A 15,905-nucleotide genomic window follows, 5' to 3' on the forward strand; every position below is an offset into this window, starting at 1 on the left:
TCCGTCCATATGTATTGTTTATTAATACTGCTTTGTAATCTACTCGCAGCATGTGAATCTATGAAAGATCCAATGCGGGAGAAGGAATGCGTTACCTCCAGTTACCCTGCATTGGTATCTTTCATAGATTCACATGCCACCCTCCCACCTACCCTGCCTGGCTCATCTTTTGACTCTTACTGCCACTAATGTGCGCTTGCCAAATCTGAAGATGGCCAGCAGGGGAGGAGTTAAGGGAGGTATTCGTATTGCTATGGGCAGTATGCCCCAAAATGATTGTGCTGGAGCACAAAAGTGACTGAAAGTTTTCAGTTTAAGTTTAAACTGCTCTCTGTTACCAAGGATTCCCAGCCTGACGACTGGGAATAGTCACAGCATGTGAATCTATGAAAGATACCAATGCTGGCGAACCAGAGTTACAGGTAAGTAACTTATTGCTTCCTTTCTGATCTTGCCATCTACCACATTGCAAGGCTCTGCCAGACTTCCACCTGACTATTCACTCCAACAGCTTTCCAATGTTCTGCTAAACCATCCTGCTGTATTAAACCAACCACCTCCTGATGTTCAGCTCTGACCTCCTCCTGGTATTCTGTGTCGCCCTCAACCAACTGTCTCCTAATGTTCAGTGCCCATCTCCTTGGTATTTTACGCCAAACTCCTCCTGCAGTTTAAATTGGCCACCTCATGATGTTCAACTCCAATCTCCTTTCTGTATCGTTTCTCCCCCTCTTGTCTCCAGTCTCCCCCTGTCTTTGGCTTGCTTCTCCGTAGTCCTTCCAACTTGCTCTAAACTCCTGCCACACACTCCTTCTCCAAACACCCCCACTGGTTGCCTTGGACTCTGACCTTCTACAGCCCTGCAATCCCTTTCCTTGGGTTGCACTTTCTGCAATGGTCTGTACATGCGAACGGGTAAGGAGTTGTCATTGACTACATTTAATTTATTGGCCTCTGTTTGATTTGGGTTTTCGGGTGCCCAGCCAAGCCTTCAAAAGGCTGACCTGCCATCTTGGTTTTCACGCTCATCATATGTGGAGGGATGCTGTGGTACCCGCCCAATTCACTGCGGCTGTTTCTCTGCGTTTGATGGGGACATTTTACTGCATTTTCTGTGTCATTTTTATGGGGAGCAAGGGGATATTTTTAATGGTATTTTAAGGGTTTGGAGGGAGGGGCTGGTACTTATGCTGCACGGAAGTGTTTAATGATGATGAGCAAAGGACAAGCAGTTTTGAATTCCGTTCTATTTCTGAGTTGTTTTGGTCCATACTGCAGAGAAACCACCTTTGGGTCAGTGCAAGTGCAGTAGGACAATATAATGTGCCATCTGAACCTGCTGGGTATCTCTAATATCTGAGCAGGTGTCCACTACTGTTGCATGTTTTCCTTCAGTCTCAGGGCCCTGCTCCCTTCAAAGCACAGTGTCTACTCTGTAAATGCATAAAGGTACTTGTGGTAGGAAATATAGGATCCCTGATCCCTGATTCCATTTCATTTTAGCTCCATAGGTGTAGGCCCTCTCTCTTAAGAGGGTGTCATTAACTTGGCTCATGTGACTTTCCTCTGCCTTGAGAGGGACTAAGTGCTGATAATAAGCAGACCCTCCCCATACCACCCAAAGACCCATCATCCACTAGCTGTGGGAGGCACCCAGCCCCAGCGTTCATCCCGCTAGTTATGCTGAGAGTTAGACGGGTGCCAAAAACTAGACACCTCCTCGGGTTGGAGCAAGACCCCCCACTGCACCAGAACAACTGAGTTCAACGGGTTTAACTGCAGGTGCTCTGGTAGGGTGAAAGAGCAGCAAGGAATGTCGCAGGGATTTCTCCACAAGCTGGAAGAGGCGATGTACAAAAGTTCTAGTATTTCCAAAGATCAGTCGCTAGCCACTTCTCCCCTCTCATTTCCCCTGTGCCCTGCAAAATACCTGGAGAGAAAGCCATTCTGTCTACGCTCAGTGAGGGAGCTATGGGAGCTGTCCTCTGGGGACGAAGGTGTCCATCAGCTCCAGGCCGATTGAAATGAAACCCCAAGTGGCAGAAAGCCAGGGACCGTAGTAACAGATCCAATCTAGGGGAGGGGTGTATGTATCATGGTGTCTTGACTCTCTCTTTGTTCGAGTTTGGGAGATAATACAGTACCCTCCAAATCCAAAGAAAACCTAATCCAATTCAAGGTCGGTTTGCAAGAGTTTGGAAGAGCAGCAGATGAGCATCAACGTCAAAATATTTCAATTAGGAAGTCCAGTAAACAGTTTGCCAAAACAAATCAATAATGTGAGCAATCCTGATCCAAATCGCCACTTAGTTCCTGAAGAGAGGTTGAGAAATGGAGCAGCGTCCAGGCTGCTGCACTTTGTGTTTTCTAACTGTCTGAATCGTGGAAGACCTTATCACATCAGATTGGTGCTGGGAATCGTAGTGTGGACCCTGCTGCGCTGAAATAACTGCCAGGGCAACTTCTAGCTGTGGAGCACCGCAATGGTTCATTTCTTTGCAGTGCTCAGAGTACTGACAATAGGGCACTTCTTCACAGTGGAAAGAGGCAGAATGGAGAGGGCAGACGTTGGGCAACTACGGCGGTGAATACGAATAGTCATCAGGAACCATGTCACACTCCTAATTATTGCACAGAAGCCCCAGTTCATGATTGGCATATTGAATACAACATTCCACTCCAGATGTTAATTTACGATAACATATAGGAATATTAATTGGATTTGGTAGATATCGCACATAAACATGTTTAAATCTAATTAGTAATAATTTCTCAGTTCTGTGTTCCTCAGTTGCATGGGTATGTCGGGACAAATGATTTTTATTTTTGTCATATTTTAGCAAGATTACAAAAGCAACCTGGAGAAGTAATCAATGTGTTTTTTTGGCACACTGCCCAAGTTGTGGTATTTTACCTAGTCATACATACCCTGACATTTGAGCCAGGTGTGCTAAAAATGGAAGTCTGTTTTATATTCATGGCATAGAGGGAGCAGGAGTCTACCCTCTGTGAGAAACCAGACAGTGTCTCACCCGCTAGTCCCTGGGATCTCTCCCTCTCTCAGGTGGCCAGGGCACGGCCATCACCTTTGTATCCAGACCCTGGGGGTAGACCAGTGTGGGAGGATCACCTGGGTGAGGGGTCTGCGGGGAGTGAGGGTGATATAGCCGATGGTGAGACACGGTAGTCGCACTTATTTTATTTATCAAACCCATCCTGTGTTTTAGGATGCTCTGAGATCCCAACCGCCCGCCCCTTTTTTACACAAACCCTGGGCCGAGGAAGAGGATAGCTGAGAATAACAACACCTACTTGAATACATCGTACTGGCCATGTCCCGCTAATTAGGTCAGGTAAAATCAGGCACTTAATCCTAAGTGCAAGCACCTGATACCAATTAGCTCTCCTCACACAAATAACAGGCAGAAACCAAAGAGACACTCTGAGCAAGGCGTAACAGGAGAGCCAGCAGGACTTTCGGGACGAAGGCACACCTACTGGAGCAGAGCAACAAACCAAGGGACAAGAGCAGCGGGCTGAAAACTCCAATGCTTCCCTATTGGAAGTCATTCCCTCCGACAGGTCACGAAAGACGTGTGCAGAAGTCCAGATCCTACAAGTGAATATTGCATTGTGTTTCAAGGACGCCAGCGACCCTCCCGGGTGACCGGCAGAGTTGGGAGGCGGGGTCAAGCCTATGGTACTAACCTTGATGCGGAAATCGGAAAACACCAAACAAGAAACGCACACAGCCGTTGAGTTGCCAAACGACCTGAGAGACTGGTGTCTGTTAAAGTGAATGAAGTAGATACATCATATCATATCGGAAGTGAAGGCTGCACGCGTGTGCAGGAGACATGAAGACGAAGAAAGGCAGACATGTGAATAAACATTGATGTAAAGAAAAGCTGGGAAATCGGCGATACTAAGTAACGGAGTGATCCGGTGAAAGGAAGTAACCCACTCAAAAGTATCAGTGAAATGTACTTTGTTTGAGGCAAGAAAGTGAATGAACAGTCAAAGTAAAAGGAAGAAGATTCATTCCTAGAGAAGGGAAGAGTGAAAGTAACACAGTGAACTTTGAGTCAAATAAGCCATGCACATTCGAAAATCTTCGACATCCAAAAGGGGTCTGAGCCTGACAGGGAGACCCGAAGTGAAATGAGCTTGGGGAAGGGAGGCCCCCTTGCAACTTGTGTTGAACTTTATCGTAGGAAATCTGAACCTGATAGAGGGAGATCTAAAAGAACTGTGTAGTGAAAGGTCTGAGCCCGGCAGAGGGGGGGGGGGTCTTTTGGGAACGTTTTGGATAATACATTATTCAAACGGATTGTGTCCTCCAACGCATTCCACATATTTCACATTTAATGTCCAAGATGTGGAATGCATTGGAGGAATATCCGGTCGAAAGAACGTTACCAGTTGGTAAGTAACTTGTTCTTTTGGAAGAAAGAGTCTCGAGGAAGACCAGGTGGGCCCTGCACTCTGAATTAATTATTTTGCAAAGTTTGGTGAGGTTTGGTCCAGGGGGGAGCAACGTTATAGGGGGGGGGTCCCAAAATGTCTTTTTTTTCCCCATAGACTGAATGGGAAAAAAACTTTGCTCACGCCTACAGCCCAAACCACTGGACGGATTTTCAGCAAATTTGCCGCAGGGGCAGCAGCTTGGTCCCGAAAGTGTGCTTTTGTAAATTTGGTCAAAATCCTTCAGTAGTTTTTTTTTTTAAAATTACCAAAAAGTAGGTCACAAAAAATGAGTGCTATCTATGTCCGCTCCGCGGACAGTGTCCTGATTAGCTAATCGGCTTGCGTCATGTTCGCGGACATGCAACATGTTCACTGATTGGATGGTGAAGAGCGTGAAGTGCGGCAGATTTTTGGAAACGCCCGCCATCTTGGATTTGCGGACAGTGGCTGATGTCTGCGGACATCGCGGTAAAAACATACTAAAAAACACAACATTCCACTTGTCAAACTTATCAAATAATCTCTGGGGAGCTGAGGGGTGATGAGGATGGGATGGGATATGGCTGCAAGAAGCAAAAAGACTGGTGGTTTTTGCCACAAAAGTCTGCGAACAGTTCGGATGTTCGCGAACAGTCCTGTGAAAGTTCGCGGACACCTTAGCATTACAGGGTTGGTGAAATGCAGTTCTTGGATGGCTTATAACTTTGGCGCCACTTAATGGAACTGCATGAAATTTTGCATGTATATTTCTGACCTGATTCTGAGTGAGTATGCACAGTTTGGTGGAATTCTGTCATGAGGTGGCAAAATTAGAGGGGGGTCCCAAAATAATGTAAAGGCTTAAAAATGAGGTGCCATTTGACGAATCTACACTTAATTTGGGAAACTGATAATACATTTAGATATGAATGTTTTTGCAAAGTTTGGTGGGATTTTGTGAAGAGGGGTCAAAATTAGAGTGGGCGTCCCAAAATAATGTAAAGGCTTATAAATGAGATGCCATTTGACAAATGTACACAAAGGTTTGCAAAAAGATTATAGATCTAGATATAGGTGTTTTCGTAAAGTCTGAATGGATTTTGTCAAGTGGGAGCTAAGTTATATGAAGATTGTATGTGCATACATTTGACACTTTAAAAAAAAATAAAACCTTGATGGATTTCCAGCAATCTTGTGTAAGGAGCATTGGCAAGGACCTACAAGCATAGTTTTGCAAATGTGCCAGTGTTTTATTATTTGACATAATGTAGCTACAAAAAAGAGCGGTATACCTTTAGTGACTGAGGCGTAGCTTGTGGCCATGGGCAGTGGCCAGATTGTCTGGGTCATGGAATAAGGTCATGATCCAGACAATCTGGCTACTGGCCATGACCACAAGGGACAAAACATAGGATTAAGGTGGCCATGTCCACCTGGGACTGGCTTTGTGGTAAAGTTATTCGAAATTAGGATAGATTTGAAAGGGAAGAAAAATGTGCTCGTGGTAATATGGTCATAGGGTTCTCTTTTTGCCTTCTGCAGGCTGCTATGGAAAGCAAAGAGGGGCCCTGTATGTTACTCTTGCCTTCCCTTTCCATGGTGGCCATCCCGGAAAAGGATTTTCCTTCCTACACGGCGTCCTGGTTTTGGAAGAAAAATCCTATTTCTTTAGCACCCCGGGTTCCCGCTTTTGGAACCTAGGGTGCCAATTGGCTTCGCTTGGGTTGATAACTTGGGCTGCTGGGCCGGTATCTACTGTTCCAGACCCTGGAATAGAGGATGAACGCCACAATATTGTCATTAGCATAACCCAAATTGCAAATTGAAATCTTGGAAAATCTTATTTAGTCTATGTACTTTACTGAGAAATATAAAGTAGATGGATTCTATACTTTTTTTTTTTAGTTCTATTTTTTAACTGTGAAAGGTGGTTCCTAAAGGAACATTTATTTAGTTTTTGGATGCATTTATTTTTGGCAGGAGAGCTTAGAACGAAAGGTGGGGAGGGAAATGAGGGAAGAGGCACCAAACACTAATATGGAGGGGCTGGTGGACAGGGGAAAATGTTGCGCGTGTGTTATTTCTTAGGTAGGGGACAGTGTTTCTCATGCTCTTTGATTACAGCAGTGGTTGTGTCTCTTGGGGAGGAGGGATGGCATTAGCTGATTCTATTTTAAGATAAATAGCAGTTTTGCTAAAAGTATGTACTGTGTACTAGATTGTTAATGGATGAGTAGGAATAGGTGTTAGAGCTGTGCAAGTGAAATTTTGGAGTTGAAAGTTCCTAGATCAGTAGAAAATGCAGTTCCGAACTGTCCGCGAAGCACAGATCTTATTGTGAAGTGCGTACGGGTTCTCGGACACGTCATGCTGCAAGCCAGCATATGGTCATGTGGCACTCTCCGGAAGGTCTGCAATGAAGTCAGATGTTCGTAGACATTATAGTTAAGTTGCACTAATAAAAACCTATGAAATTCAATGAAAAAACTTTAAGGGGACATTATGGTTAAGTTGCACTAATAAAAACCTATGAAATTCAATGAAAAAACTTTAAGGGGACATTATGGTTAAGTTGCACTAATAAAAACCTATGAAATTCAATGAAAAAACTTTGTTAAAGGGACGTTATGGTTCCAAGTAAAACCGAAAAAGCCCTGAAATTCGCCAGTTATGGTAAGCTAAGCAACCATAACTCGCACCCCCACCGTGCACTGCTAAGACTAACGCCCAGGACATTAAAGATGACATCACAAATGTCATTGATGACATCACTGATGACATCACATGTGAATTTACCTTTCATGAAAAGTCTGTACAAGGGATTCTTATTTTAATGTTAATAAAAAAGTGTCAAGAATCTTTGGAATAAATATCATGAGGTACGTAGTGCATTAAGTAATGCATCAATCCAAATAGCATTGTATTATGAAGTTAGTTCCAATATACTAAGGTACACATGTAGTAACCTAGGTATAGTGTGCACCAGATATGATGGAGATGCAATATTAATAACCTTGCCATGTTAAATACTAAAATTATGAATGCTTTCTTATTAGAATCTTGCATACTGTGAAATATTTGATACGTACCTAATCAAACCCACTTACTACATTATTGCATTACTGCACACAAAACACAAACGGACAACACATACAAATAGATCATATACAGGGAAAGTGAAGTAAACAAAAAAACAGCAGTATTACCCAACAATATTCATAACCTAACTGATTATCTTCATGCACAGAAATTATTGCTCTGCTTTAAAGCTACTACTTCCCTATGTATAGCGATCACATATTGTGACTAGACCCTAAGGAAAGTAGTGTAAATGCAATGTGTACAAATATGAGCATATCCAGTGTAAGTACAGTAATAAAAAAAACAGAACTATTAGACAGTGTTGATCACCTTACTAATCATCTTCATACATAGAAAGCATTGCTGTCTTCCAAGTCTGTGTTTTCCCCTTTGTATATGTTTCATATTCTTTGAGTGGGCCCTAAGTGAATTACTGTAAGAACATATTTGAAGTATAAGTCTACAGATATAGTACTTTGTACTATAGTATAGTGATTTTTTTGTTCCTGACTGTTACTGGCTTAGATATAGCAGTAAAGGAAAAAAGAGTGAGCCAGACATGTGATGTCATCAGTGATGTCATCAATGACATTTGTGATGTCATCTTTGATGTCCTGGGTGTTAGTTTTAGCAGTGCACGGTGGGGGCGCGAGTTATGGTTGCTTAGCTTACCATAACTGGCGAATTTCAGGGGGTTTCCGGTTTTACTTGGAACCATAACGTCCCTTTAACAAGGTTTTTTCATTGAATTTCATAGGTTTTTATTAGTGCAACTTAACCATAACGTCCCCTTAACAAGGTTTTTTTATTGAATATATTATATACATAGTTGAAAACCGAGCCAGAGTGTATCATCCTGCCTACAAAGATCGCCTTACTCCGTGAAACCTAACGTGGGGAGGAGAGCTGGTTCAACCACATTATCATTTGAACACTGATTTTTCCTTTTGTAGAAATGTTTTCTTTTCACGATTTTTGACCAACAGATAGGGCAGGCATTAGGTTTCGTTAGCATAGGTCATTTTGATTTGACAGCGTTCCCTAAGACTGCGTTATTTATTATTTGATGGTTGAGACTACTCCCATCTTAGTTATAGGGCAGAATAGGAGTTTTTCCAATCCCAACTATTTAAATGAAGGCTTTTCAAATGTTACCTATTGTGTAAGTCTCTGCCTGTGATACCATGCCTCCAATACACCTCCTACAGTGTAATGTAGAGGTAACTGAGGCATGCCCTAAAGTCCTTCCTCCTGTCCTAGTCCTTACTTTACAATGCCTCCAGGAGTTAACACTGTGGAAAAAATCCATTGAGGACAATCGTTTTCCAGGAAAAGGGGGAGTTTTCTCCAAGCACTGGTACACCCACTCACCTCACTGATATATTGTGCATACAATTTCTCTTGTGGCAATAGCATGTTTGTGTGACATGGCTTGTCATGACTGCTACTTGAGCACTAGATGGAGCCGTCCGTGGACTAGCTGGCTCTGTATAAATTGCTTCCTAATTATTATTCAGTATTATTTTGAAGTCAGAAAGACAAATCCAGTGGTGGATAGAAAATCTATAAAAGAAACCCTTAGATAGTTACATCATTAATGGTTTCAATCTGCATCAAACTGAATCTTGAACTTGAAATGTCAATTTCCAGACAACCTTTCATGTGATTTCTTTTTTTTTTTACCTTGTATTGGGCCCCATAATACTGCTATGTTTTCATTCTTAAACTCACTGACACATTAGCTGAAATTGTTCGACCATTATCTACTAGTGCTATGCGACTTTAATATTGGCCTCTGAGAATTCCTCAACTAAAACACTTCTCACAAACTTGACCAAACTAGCTATTTGTTTGAAGATTAATGCCCTAACACATAATGGTGGTCAAACTTTAGATGGTATTTTTTCCACAGTTGCTACAGATTGATGGCTCAATAGATTCTCTCCCTTTTCAATTAGCTGGTCTGTTTGGTTGTGTTTCACCCCCATTGGGACCAAACTGCCATTTCACGGCCTTTGTTATGTGTTGCAATGTATCCTCTTATGTGCAGGATCAACACTACAGATAAGGGGTGTATTAGCTACTTTTACTCCCTAAAAAAAATAGGCAAATACTCCCAAAAAAGAAAAATCAGGAGTAAGACTCCCAATAAAAAAAATAGGAAAAGAGCACATAAGATCATGCCCCCCCTGTCCTCTAACACACAGCTGCATGGGTATGTTTGGACTAGTAGTACACCGAGTAATACAGAAGGAAACTCGGCGCCAAAAATAAATATTTATTCCGAAAACATTTCTGTTTTACAGTTAAAATATTTATATTGCCTTAACAAATCCTGTTTTGGATCAGACTTTTGACTTCCTAAAAAATTGTTTTACTACCAACTTAAAAAAATAGGTAGTGAAATACTCCAACTTCAAAATCTTATCTGGAGTCTTGGGCAGGGCTCTTTTACATACTGTTTCTTGTATACTATTCCCTCTTCAGCTTTGGGATATCGGTCCTCCTCAAGCCTCTGGCATGGCTGTTACTCCCAACCTTGTAACTCCTGTTCATTTCCTCCCGACTTCAAAATGTCGATTAGGCCCTTTAACCTTTAGGCCGCCACTACCCTAACATTTACTGGAGACTCGTTGCAAATTGATAGCCCATAGCTGCTAAGATTTAGAAAGTGGGAGGGAACCAGTTGCGAAATAATGAGCAGAAAATCGGAATAACTGTTTATGTACAGGTTACTACTAATAATAATATCTAGTTTTATATACGCTACAATCCCGCAGGCATCTGAGCGCTGAGGATATTATTATCCCACAGCGGGGTACTCAATTTTTCAACCTCGGACGGATGAAAGTTTGAGTTGGCCCTGCCAGGATTCGAGCCTGCATCAGCAGGTTATACACAGATGTCAGAAACGGGCCCTCAGCTCTTTGTGCTATCTGACCGGCATACTGTTTGAAGAGGTAATAACCAATAGGATCCAAGCGTTATTGCATAACCAATCTAATCAGCAGGACTATAAAAGAGCTCTGCAGTAAGGGGCACATTCCTCATACTAAAGAGAGGAGCACAACCTGGTGATCAGAAGCCAACAGGACAGGAAGCTGACCAAAGGAGCTTTGGGTGGGAAAATCCAGCTCAGACCCTTGTGCCCCCTTATTTTAGTGACTACATGAGTGTTTAACCAAGTTCTAAAAATCTACCATTAACAAACTTGAAAGTCCACAGTAAAGTAAAATCTGGAGCTTGTAATTCTAAGAATTGTGAAGGACACAGGTGGGCGACCGCTGGCTGAACGGTGACACATCCTGACGATTACCCTAAGTAAGGTGAAAGAAATAGTTGCTGATAGTGTGTTAAAGGAATTGATGTTGGCCCAGGAGAATGATGGTGTCTAGATCTGGCAAGGGGTAAGAAGTATTAACGTGTAGACGATCACCAAAAAGCCCTAAGGTCTAGATGCCCAAGAGGTGGGCTGGGTGATGAGACTTTGAGACTGCGTATTGAGCCAAAAAGCGTGCTATTCCCATAGTTAGGCATTCAAAATTCTTTGAATGAATCCATGCTGACACCTTTTGAGCTAGCACTCTTTCTTGTTTCAAATTAGATTCCATTAGTCCATGTGATTGTATTCCCTTAGACTATGGGTCTAACTTGTTGCTCTCCAGATGTTTTGGACTAGTCCAAAACCTCCAGGGAGACAAGTGTTGCAAACCTATGATTTAGACCCAGAAGCGTTCCTCACCCTTCCTGACAAAAACAACATAGGTGTTGAGCATTCATTGCAGACTTCCGTCTGTTCTGTTGATCTTTTACAACACATGTAAGTGTCACATGGTTTTGGAAGATAACCATAAGGCATATTTCCTTATCAGAATGAAATTCAGAGATGATTCAAATGAGACCTTTTTTGTAGGCTACAACCCCTCACCCCCCCGCCCTCCCACCCCCGGATCCAATCACATGCAATATCTTTCAGGTGTTCTACCACATTCCTGGCGTTCAGTGGCTCATTTCACTAACAAGAGCTGGTTCCATCCTGTTCTTCAATGAATAAACTACAGGCACACAGTGCCCAATGAATACTGGAGGAAATATTTCACTCACTAAAGGTCTTGAGATCATACTTGCACACAAAGTTCATTTGAAACATTCAATTAAGAGAAGTTTTCCGATCGGTTTTGGTCAGTGCACTGATATTTTATGGTAGAATTCCTTTTATTTTTTTCTCCTAGTGCCAACTGGCCCGGTCCCAACACCTGTGTTTCCGTTTGGCAATAACAAAGAAGATGATGCACGTTTCATGCACGATGTGGATCCTGAGAAGAGGAGCTTAAGTGAGCATGTACATTTTATTTTCAATTGAAACCACTATAGTTGACATGCATACAAACATAGTAATAATAATAATACAGAGTGGAGTGAGGTTTGATGCCCTGTTGTTGAAAATGACATAAACAACCTCTTTGCATTCTTTATATTAATGATCAGAATGAGGGGAAAACATGCAAAGGGAGAGCAGCAGAGAGGCCAGGGGAGGGAGAAATGGAATGCATCTGGGTGGAAGGTGGCAGAAGGTTGCTGTGGCCATTAGCTACATCTCATAGCCATTGTGGCTTTATTCTGTCACTGAATTCTCAGTATCAAATTGTGCTGATCCACAATGGTTGGTCTAGGTGGTTGTTAACAATATACCTTGGCTTGTTCAGTGCTAATCCAGTGGTAGTGGCTTCAATACAGAGGTACTGGAAAAGATTTTAAATGGCCAACACCCAAACTGGGAAAGGTAAGTGTCTCACGGTGCATGGGTACTGATGGTGATTACTGAAGTGCGTGCTGCGCTACTCTCGGTGTGACAGCACCGAGTCATGTTTTTAGAAGGTGAAATTGGACAGAAGCTTCTTTGAATTCAGAGCATCATCTGATCATTTTTCAAACGTTTTATTCAACATTCTCTATTTTCAAAGTCATCCGGTTTGAGAGCCAGTTCATCCTCTCTCTTTTCAACTTCTCAGTGCCTCATGTTTATTTGCATTTCCATAACAACAAGCAAGGATTGGTTAGATTCAATCGCTTGAATTCTATCTTCAATAGTGTCCACCCTTTTATCAAGTCTGTCTAACCTGTGGCTAATGTCTGATCTTATGCCCCTTATCTCCTCAAGGAGCCTGCATATGTCCTTCTTTGTCAAAACCGTATCTTCTGCCATTTTTGCCATGAATTTGTTTTCCACCAATGGGGTGGTGGGAAGTTGCCCTGGAAATCCAAACTGCTGTAATGTGTGCTTCCAATTCGGTATCATAAGGCTTTATGAATAGTGTCTCTTTCTCATACACTTGGTCCCTTCGTGTAACTCCTGTGAACTCCCGGGTTTAGTGTACTGCGATAGTTCCCATTGTGCTACACGCACCGTGACAGGCACCACCAGGACCTTAGAAGACCACACCACCATGGGGGGGTTTCGATTATCTTTTTGTCTGCCCATCAAGGGAGTCTCATCCTGCTACCACTCTGGGGAGTATGATTGTGTTGCATAGGGGCCAAAGCACAGTGGTCTTCCACTGCCAGTTGGAGAATTCGGCTCTGCAAGTAGGGAATCTACCCGTGTGGTTAAGCGGTGCTCACTGGATCCCTTCGCTTGACGTTGACAGTGGGTACTGGATTGGGGCGAGCTCACTGCAGCACTTTGCTCATTGAGAGAGGGCTGCTTGTCTCTCAGTCTGTCCAGAGTGCAGAGTGCGTAGGAGTGTTGATTGTGTTGGTGACTTTCCAAACATTCACTGAAACACCATTGAACTGCTAGCACCAAAGTGTCTTGTGTGGCTGTCCACGTTGTTGTACATGAGGAGGAGCAACAAACAGCTTAAAACCCCTACCTCGGTCGCGGAGCGATGCAGAGTGCGTAGGAGTGTTGATTGTGTTGCTTGGGGAGCACAGGAGCAGGTCTGATGGCTGGCCGTAACTCAACAAAAAAGGGTGACGCTGCTCGCACCGCCCGCAATAAAGACAGCATGTCGGACGAGACAATAGCTTTCATAAATCAAACATCCTTGCAAAGTGTGCCCACTGAACTTGCCAGTGACATGACTGGGCACCACCCCCTAACAAGACGACAAAAGCGTTTTCTGGCGGCAAGATTAGAAGAAATAACGAGTGTGCGAATCCCTGCAACCGTAAATTCAAAAACATTTACCTTCAGTAATAAGCGCGGCTGCTCCTTTACTTCGTCTCCACTGTAAATGACGTTTTCCTGGACTGTTTGTCAAATCTTCCTAACAGTCTGGTGTTTGCCGCTGGTGGAAATGAATGTGAGTCTGCGCCCAGTGAAATGCATGTAAACACAGCAAACCATAATAGCAAAGCGCTGCTTACAGCGAACTATGCAAATTTGACCGACTATCGTGCATCATGTCCCTGCACCCACTAGGGTCCCCGCGGCACCCCCAATCCCAACATCTACCACCTCTAGTACATATGCAGGACGGGGGCCGCGAGAGCAGCTTGGGGCCCGTAATCCTCGATTTATGGTATGCTACCTTACATCACAGCGGAGGTCACATTCGGTCCTGTTTGTATCCATTTCTGCATTGGCAACTACCGTGGCGGATTGGGTCAGGCAGAGTCGGGGGGGGTCACGTTCGTTTCCGGATCACGTGACAAGGAGATCCCGATCACATGACCCTGTTTTGGGTCACGTGACAAGGAAACAATCGGCATAAAAGCAGTGTTCCCGCGATCACACATTGTTTCACAGCTGTTTCTTCATGACTCTGTTTGGCGTTTGAAATTCAATCTTGATTTTTGGAGAACTCAAACTCGGACCTCGAACTACAGACTTCTCTTGGCTTTTTCCTTCTGATTTGGTGCCTTTTTTTGTGGATAACTGGCTGTTTGACCTCAGGACTTCTTACCGGACTTCTTTTGCTCTTCCCTGGATTGATCTGCTCCGCTCAAGATCTTACTTGAATCCACGTCTCTTGCTCGGATCATTCATCTGGTTGTTTATTTCATCAAGGACTACGCCAACAACTGCAGGTGTGCCCAGGTTCCATATACACAGCGGTGACCACTCTGATTACCAACCCAAAAGTTACCATTACCATCAACTGAGGGTGCTGCCCATGCGCCCCCACGTAGCTGTATCTCAGGCCTCTGTGTGGTTAGCAGTGACTTTACTCCTACACTTAGGTAAGCCTCTTCCCTGACATTACTAGTCCATCCTGTATACTGTTACTGTGATTGTTTGTACTAATAATTGTTTGCATTACAGCGGCCTTGGGGTTTCCAGTGTTACGTGGTTCTGGCATTCCAGCACCTCTCACCTGTGGCCTCAAGGATCGCATAGAGAATAATTTTATCTCTCCCTGTGTAGTACTTGGGGACAGAGGCCCCCTCTAATCTTCACGACAATCAAGTCTTGACACCGACAGAGAGAGCACCTCTAATGTGCACAGCAGTATGGAAACTCGGGTAGTGCAGTCACTACAAACATTAGCCAGGATTTCAACTGGCTCTGCACATATGTCAGTTGCAGCGAAAAAGAACGAGGCAACTTTGAAGAGCCCCATTCCATACGATTATAAATGTGACTCCTTTACCACATTTGGAGAAAAAAACACTCAAACAAACACAGAAGAGGGTGAGCTTATAATACATTACCCTCAGACTGCAAACTCATTTAACTGTGGTAGCAACATGGATGTGCTACCTATATCGTCAGAGCAAGCAGGTGTGTGCACACTAACTTCAAGCATGAGTACCTCTGTGTGAAACTCGGCAACTTGAAGAAGAGGAGCAGTCCCAACGCAATTCGATTGGGATCACGGACAAAATTCTGGGTGATCTCATTGCTCTTAACTTTAAAATTGGGAAACAAAACGTACCGAGTCCATCTGTCAAGTGGACGAAATTATTAAAACAAAAGCACAGTGCAAACTGGATCAGCCAATGGATTCCCATGAAGAACAGCAGCTGTCGCCTATAAAAAATTTGGGACCAAGCCAAGGACAGTCGCCTATGATGCCATCCACAAAACGAAAAAGACTGATGGCACTGAACGTCACATCACCCATTCACAGAAAAGGCATCAACCACAAATACAAACGAAAGTAACCAATGTAAATGAAATAAGCGACTGACTCAACGTATAGCTCAACTTCAGGCTCGTCGCATCTGAGATACACAAATAATAATAAAAAAAGACGAGCTACACTGCAGAGTATGAAGAGCATGCCTGTATCTCAACATGAAGAGTTGGTTAGAAATCTTACTGTGTAGGCATTCAAGGACCTAAATCCACTGATAATGGCAGCACTAACAATTTCGATGTCACCTTTCACCAAATTCTATGAACAAATAAATGAGAGACTGAAAGACCAGAA

General features: G+C 43.3%; 1 protein-coding gene across 4 annotated transcripts in view; it reads left to right on the forward strand.

Moving 5' to 3' along the window:
• The window catches only part of LOC138510525 (zinc finger protein 813-like), a 304,868-nt gene that overhangs the window by 247,325 nt on the left and 41,638 nt on the right, over window positions 1–15,905 (forward strand). For 3 of the 4 annotated variants that reach the window (XM_069626241.1, XM_069626242.1, XM_069626243.1), the window contains one exon: window positions 11,760–11,861. In XM_069626241.1, the coding sequence (XP_069482342.1) occupies window positions 11,760–11,861 (102 nt within the window). Of the gene's footprint in view, window positions 1–11,759; window positions 11,870–15,905 lie in introns of all 4 variants that reach the window. The other variant, XM_069626244.1, reaches the window with a different exon arrangement.

This window comes from Ambystoma mexicanum, chromosome 6p (assembly GCF_040938575.1).
Source record: "Ambystoma mexicanum isolate Mex_15411 chromosome 6p, UKY_AmexF1_1, whole genome shotgun sequence".
Classification (NCBI taxonomy): Eukaryota; Metazoa; Chordata; class Amphibia; order Caudata; family Ambystomatidae; genus Ambystoma; species Ambystoma mexicanum.